The sequence below is a fragment of the Gloeophyllum trabeum genome (genome assembly GCF_000344685.1).
Source record: "Gloeophyllum trabeum ATCC 11539 unplaced genomic scaffold GLOTRscaffold_00001, whole genome shotgun sequence".
Lineage (NCBI taxonomy): Eukaryota > Fungi > Basidiomycota > Agaricomycetes > Gloeophyllales > Gloeophyllaceae > Gloeophyllum > Gloeophyllum trabeum.
The window spans coordinates 55,324-62,268 of NW_006920410.1; the positions used below are offsets into that span (position 1 = coordinate 55,324).

The 6,945-nt window shown below is 59.2% G+C and overlaps 2 protein-coding genes across 2 annotated transcripts; both read left to right on the forward strand.

Moving 5' to 3' along the window:
• Window positions 1–277: 277 nt before the first annotated feature.
• Window positions 278–2,481, forward strand: GLOTRDRAFT_123713 (uncharacterized protein; the record flags this gene model as incomplete). Its single annotated transcript, XM_007862271.1, has 5 exons — window positions 278–454; window positions 503–984; window positions 1,050–1,407; window positions 1,464–2,322; window positions 2,402–2,481. The coding sequence occupies 5 exons, from the start codon at window positions 278–280 to the stop codon at window positions 2,479–2,481; spliced, it is 1,956 nt and encodes a 651-aa protein (XP_007860462.1).
• A 345-nt stretch (window positions 2,482–2,826) lies between these two features.
• GLOTRDRAFT_67235 (tetraspanin Tsp2 family) lies at window positions 2,827–4,466 on the forward strand. The gene is made up of 4 exons (XM_007862272.1): window positions 2,827–2,911; window positions 3,019–3,430; window positions 3,498–4,132; window positions 4,199–4,466. The coding sequence occupies exons 1-4, from the start codon at window positions 2,898–2,900 to the stop codon at window positions 4,341–4,343; spliced, it is 1,206 nt and encodes a 401-aa protein (XP_007860463.1). The 5' UTR covers window positions 2,827–2,897; the 3' UTR covers window positions 4,344–4,466.
• Window positions 4,467–6,945: the final 2,479 nt, after the last annotated feature.

Sequence of the window (6,945 nt, forward strand, 5' to 3'; positions counted from 1 at the left end):
TAGGGGTCGCGTTGTGGGTCCTTGTGTTATCGTTGCTCGTGGTCTACATGTGGACCCACATGTCCGCCTCGCCACCCTCCCTTAACCTGCGACTATAACAATACAAGAAATCTCGGCGGCACAGCATTCGAAACAATACAAGGTCACGCAACGATCAACTTCGGGCCCTACAGCATAAATCCGTGCGCTCTAGGGTGGTAGATGCTGCGTCTCGTACCCATCTGCAGACTCAATACCCCGGGCTGGTCCCGTATCGTAATTCTCACTACACGCCATCATGAATTTCACGTTCAGAGTAAACACTCTTACGCCCCCCAAAGCTGACATAGACGCGCCCTTTCCCATCTACCGCGCTAGGCGGTCCAAGAAGACGCTGGACGACCTCCCTTTTGACATACTCGTCGACCACATCCTCTCCCTCCTCGACGTCAAGGACGTGCTGTCTCTCCGCAGGGTGCGTTTACCCGCTGTGCTCCAGACACTCCCAGTAACCCGATCCCAGACGAACAAGTTCTTCAGCACCCTAACGCAAGAGGCCGCCATCTGGAAACGCCTCCTCGAGCAGCACCGTGGCCCGCGCCCGCCCCTACCGCCGACAGCTCGTCACTCCCTCGGGCAGATGCACGCCTTCGAAGCCGAGCGCCAGCTCTCGCGCGCGCTCACCTTCACGCGCAACTGGGCCTCCCCCGAGCCCACGCCCTACGACACGTACTCGTTCGACACGCACTTTCGCGTGCACAACATGACGATCCTGCCCGGCGGACACTTTCTTGTGGCGTCGGTGTCGACGAAGGGCCGGACCAAGTTTGAGGTTGTGCTGTTCGCGCTGGATTATCGGAGCAAGGGACGGCAGGCGTACCCGCTCGCTACTGTTTCTGTCAAGACAAAGGCGTACGACATGCAGGCGAAGTACATGTATATAGGTGAGGAACATGGCATCGCGATTAGTTATACGCGGAGACAGAACCCCAAGCATCGTCCTGGGTACGTCTCCTCCACTTCTTTTCTGATCCGTCCTTAATAATAATTGATTACTGTCGTACGACCAGCCCCGACCCCTCGATTCTATCCGACAAGTACGAAATCGACGAGCGCATGAACTACGAGACAGTCGTGACCTTCATATCGCTCACCACGCTTGAGACCCTCGCCGACATTCAACCGCAATTCCGCCCTGGCACCAACGAGTACCGCCTGTACATCGAACACCTGCCCGCGCCCTTCAAGCGGATCGCCGTCATCCGCTCGCGGTCCCCACTATGCTGCCCGTCCCTCGAGTACCTCAACGGAATGGCGTACCTTTGCATCGTACGACGGCCCGGGACGCTCATGTACAAAAACCTAGAGCGGGAAGAGAACAGTGCGCACTGCTTCGGCTGCCTGCCTTCGAACACCCCGGAAGACCACGTCTGTCCATTCCCATTCCCTCTCTCCCGGCGCGGCTGACGCCTCTCTACACATAGGACCACACCATCCTCGCGTACCGCAACCTCCCCTTCGAGCGCAAAGTGATCGTCGTCAAGCGCTTCCTCCGGCGCGCGCTAGACGCCGCGGGCAAGGAGATCGACACGCCCATGATGTCCATCGAGCTCTACCACCCACTGTACGACTGGGACCTCGACCGCGACGCGCTCGACGGCTACTCCTTCGAGCACGCCGTGCGCAGCGTGCACATCGCCGAGCCGCAGCTGCCCTACTTCGGCGATGACGCCGCGCGCCGGCAGGCAGGCTCGGGCGCGTTCCTCCGGCCGCCGGTCATCTCCATCTACTGCCGCGGCGCGAACCCCGACCGGTTCCTGCTCATGGAGTGCACGCCGCGCATCGTGGATATCGACCGCGAGTGGGAGCTGTACAAGAAGATCAAGGAGGTCCAGTGCAAGGCGGGCGACTGGCGGGCGAGGTTGTACCTACCGCACTTCTACGACCTCGACCTGATGAACCCCGTCGCGGAGTTCCAGTACCCCGAGGCGTTCGGCACGGCGTTCGTCCTCCCGGGCAATGGGCGCGCGGCGCTGTGGGCGGTGCCCGCGGACGACCGCACGGACGCGCCGAAGCTCATCAGTATCTGGAGCTTCATTCGGTCCGAGAACGACGCGGACCTCCTACCGCGGGAACAGGAAGACGCAGAGTGGCCCGCGCGGAAGCCAGATGGGACGCGCAGGGACTGTTTTATGCCTGTCGTGCTGGAGGAAGAGGTCCGCAACAGGTTTGAGAGGGGTGTGCAGGCTATGGCGTGGGATGAGAGTATTGGGCGGCTCTGTGTCTGCGCGGCGGAGAGCTCTGAGATTTACGTGCTGGATTTTGCGAAAAACGTGAAAGACGGTGGGTAGCCTCTTCCCCTCTGAGATTGCGTGCGCGACTTACCTGGTCCACGATAGTGAGTGTGCCTGTGCACAAATAGACTATGAAAGTCAGTCGCTAGGACTCTCCTCTCCTTTGGACCCTGGACTTTTGGACATGGCTGCAATCATCGTCACTTAACACGGACTGTAGCTTAGCGCAGCGCTTACGGACGCTTGAAGTCCTCAGAGCATGCTTGGCTCGCTCACGGACTATATTCTCTGTAGCATTATTTATTTCCCTTGTAGTTATTAGACTACCGCCCCGTCTTTAGCAATCAAATCCGCCTCCTTGTGTCTATTCTTAAATTGCATCAACTGCGGTCCTCAGCGGATGTCATCTTCATCCCGCCAGCGTGTTTTGTAGCAATCTGTACAATAGCAGTGTAGCATAGCTGTATCGATAGCCCAATGCACCGGCTCTGGTCGACGTATCTCGAGTCCAGCAACGGTCGCGGCGTAGGCCCCGTCCGACCGTCAGTAAGTTCTCCCGATTGCCAGCTTCAGCCACACCCGTTTAACCCCTCTGCCTCCGCCGCCTCGTTTTCCATTCATTAGATGGACAGCAACCCGTAAGTGCAGCCCATTCTACCTCTACGGTTTAAACTTTTCTTGTTTGCTCACGTTTCCGTGCTTGTTCACCTTTTCGTGAACGCCGGCCCCGACTGCGCATCGACAGCCTCTCGCGCCGAGCGTCGTCGGCAGAGTCGCACACCCCCTCCACCACAACCGCGAACGCCTCCACGCGGCACATCCTCGCGGGCATGCACCCTGAGCCGTCCATGTCGCTCCCGAAGCTCGAGCCGCCCGCGCTGGCGTCCCCAGGCTCGGGCGGCAACCTCGGCGCGAACTACATCCCGTCCAAGTTTTCAGAGATCGCGGGCATCAAGCGGCGCAAGGGCAAGGGCGCGCCGCATGTGACGAAGCGCGGGGGCGGGCGCGAGGCGTTCAGGGCGGACGAGGCGCGCATGCCCGGCGCGGGCGACGAGGACTACGACGGCGTCGGCGGTGGCTGGCTGGGCGGGCAGGGCGCCGGCCGGAAAATGCGCTGGAACAAGTTCAAGTGGACTCTGTTCTTCGGGAACCTCTTGGTGCGTCCCTCCCAGTTTACACAGCCGAGCGTGTGTATGTATACCCATCGCATCTCTCTCCCGCCAGCTGTCTATCTACTCGCTCGTCGGCCTCATCTTCTGCCTGCTCACCTGGTTCGCGGTGTGGACGCACTCGGACATTGTGCGCGTCGGCGACCGGACGGAGCTCGTGCTCTCCACGCTCGCCGCGACGCTCGGGATCGTGACCTCGCTCATCGGGTGGGCGGGCATCCTGCTCAACGACCGCGCGTTCCTCGCGTGGTACACGTTCCTGCTCTGGGTGTGCTTCGCGCTGCTCGTCACGCCCGGGTACGTCGCGTACAAGCGCAAGACATTCAACCTCGAGGGGAAGACGAACGCGCAGTGGTCGCGCGCGCTGGGCACGGAGGGGCGGCTGCGGATCCAGAACCAGCTCGGCTGCTGCGGGTACTTCAGCCCGTTCATCGAGGCGACGGTGAGCCAGGCGTGCTATGCGCGGAGCATACTGCCCGGGTGCAAGGGCCCGTACATGCGCTTCCAGAGGAAGGTGCTCGAGCGGTGGTACACGGTCGCGTTTGCGCTCGTGCCGCTGCACATCGCGGTGATGGTCATCGGCCTGCTGTGCTCGAACCACGTCACGTACCGCTTCGGCAAGGGCATGATGCCCAAGGCGTACCGGCTCAACCTCGACACGATGGCGGTCATCATGGATCAGTATGCAAAGTGCGTCCGCGACCATCTTCTCCTCCTTCTCCCGTGCCCATGCTCATGCTCATTGTGTGTGCGCAGTCAGCTGGCGGAGCAGTACGGACCGGACGTCGCGTCGGAGATCATCTCCCGCTCGCGCTCGAACCTGCAGCTGGACGCGATGCCCACCGTCGGGTACACGAGCGGCAACGACAGCGGCAAGTACGACCGGCTGCGCAACCGGTGATATCCCCGTCTTCCTGGAACGCGCTTTCTCGCGCCCGAGTCGTTCGTCCCGTATATTATATAATTTCGTACAGTAGTTTCACTCCTTAGTCCCCCCCTCCCCCGTCCCACCCATCGATACCCCGCGGCCGCCCGCCTGCACATAGCCGCTTGGAAGTTCAGGTCGAATGAATGTAGCTGCATGATGCATATGGACGCTCCGATAGTTCTTGGGACGAAGTAGCACGCTATAATGATGGACAATATGCATCTTTCGCGGCAGAATTAAAGCTTAATGCCAAACTCTGGTACGCTTATCTGTGGTGCATGATTTGTGACTCGATGCAATGGACGAGCTCTGCACTTGGGGGTACTTAAAGGCCTCATGAAGCAACATCCACACATCGGGTGATCAGGCCAATTCGGGGATTCGCTTTAAATTTGAATTGTCAATGTGGCCAAGTACCATCAGCAGTGGATCCGAGTCTGCCACGCCTCCACTTGCCTGTTCACTTCCAGGTCGCGCGTTATGTAGTGCTTTGTTTACTGTGCCATGACCATGATCGCACCCGGACTACCCAGGGCTTGCAGGAACAGCGGACGCGCTTCTGCCATGGGACTGGCGCGTCCAGATCTGGATGACACTGAACTAGGGTGGTTTACGTGAGGAGTACGTACGGTACGACAAGGCGCTCGCGGATTTACGTGTCGACGGTGTCGTGCTGCTCGCGGTCCACAGCGGTCGTGCTACTTAGCGGGCCCTCTCAGTTATCCCGCATACAACTGCGAGTACGTTGTTCGTCGCTGGTACGCAGCGCATTTCACTAACGTGCCGAAAGTGGAGAAGGAGAGCCGCAAACGCGCGCTCAGCGCAACGGACAGCAAGTCGCCCGGCGGGAAGAGAGCCAAGGGCCCCGAGGCGCCGCCCGAGGAGGTCGAGCCGGAAACGACGTCCAGCACCTCAGTCCCGGCATGCGACATCGCAAAGTACCCGCTCAGAGGCCTGCCCGACCCGGCGGTGTTCCTCCTCTGGGGCGACGCGGTGCTCGACCTCGTCGGGGGGAGCAGGGGGATGGGGGACCACCCGGTGCTGCGGCTGAAGAGCGCGTGCGTGGAGGCGTACGCGAAGAAGCAAAAGGAGGAGGAGGAAGAAGAAGACGAGGACGGCGACGGGGAAGGGGAGTGGGCGGATGGGGTGGTGCGGTATGATGTGGATGATGGGGAAGACGAAGATGACGAGGATGACGATGACGACCAAGGCGAAGAGGGCGAGGAGACAGAGAAGGCGCACTCGTCCGGCCCGAAGCTCCTCACCGCGCAGTACGAGCGCGAATTCAAAACGGCCTCCGAGCTCGCACCGGAGATCAAGGAGAAACACGGCGTCGACCAGTACGGCTGGTGGTGGGAGCTCACGCTCACGCGCGCCGAGCCCGCGGGGGACGTACCCAAGAAGAAAACCACTCTGCGCAAGCCGTGGGGGTACGACGAGGAGGACGAGGAGGCGGAGTGGTGGGTGCGGGAGGCGAGGGTGGCGGGTGTGGAGGAGCACCGGATGATGGACGAGATGATCGACTACCTTATTGACCCGCTGGATGGATAGGTCATGGCAGGATTTACCCTATTTTCTTGGACAATTGCACGGTTTCGTGGACTGGCCGAGAGATTGCGAGAGCCGCGCTGTTGAATCGCGCAGGACAAACCTGCAACGCAGTTATGAGTGGCCTCCGAATGAGGCAATGTCATTGCCATATATGTGAGGAAGCTCGCTTCCCGCGGAAACATTTAAACGCCCGGTTCCATCTGAAGGTTGCTTTACAGTGACAGTTTTATTGGATAGGTTGCTAGTGCCTACCACCGCAGGTGCGAGCATCTGCAGCACCAATACTCATAGCATATATCAAGCTGGCGGAAGAGGACTGGCATACTCGCCCATCAAGTTGCTGGAACACCGATGAATTGAATGTACGTTGGGGCTGCGAACCTATCGACTCTGCGACACCTACTGCCGGCGGCCAAGCTGCCTACCGGTAGCAAGCCTTCGGATACAAGGCATTGGCCATTGTATAACTACCTGGCTATCGTCCCTCGAGCTCCGACCTGAATCTGCAGGAGACGCTGTTCACTGCTATCCCGTCTTCGGCCAAGGAGATAGACTCCGGTACTGGCAAGACATCATCCAAGCGTACTATCATTGAGGGGGTTCTGCAAAAAGTATCGAATTCGGCCTGTAGCATTCCACACACTTGACTGATTCTTATCGGATCTTCCGCATATTGTGTGTAACGTAGTGATCAACGTCCTCATTATTTTTGTGCATTTTTATGCAGCCTGTGGAACGTAGGAGAGAGATGCCGGTTCATGTAGGGGGTTCTGCAAAAAGGCGTCACATGCGGTCACAGTGGGATCTCGCCGCGAGCGATGTCACGCTTTTGTCACGATATGGGCCCGGGAGATGTGCAAAATTGCCTCTCTATCTCGACACGCTCGTAATTTACTCTATCGGGCTGGTGTATTGTACTGTAGACGGCATATTCATGATATCCCAAGCCATTCCGCTGCAGTCCGTTGAGAGCATCACGAGAGATCTAGCGGACACTGTTTCTTTCCCATGGCCTACAGGACCC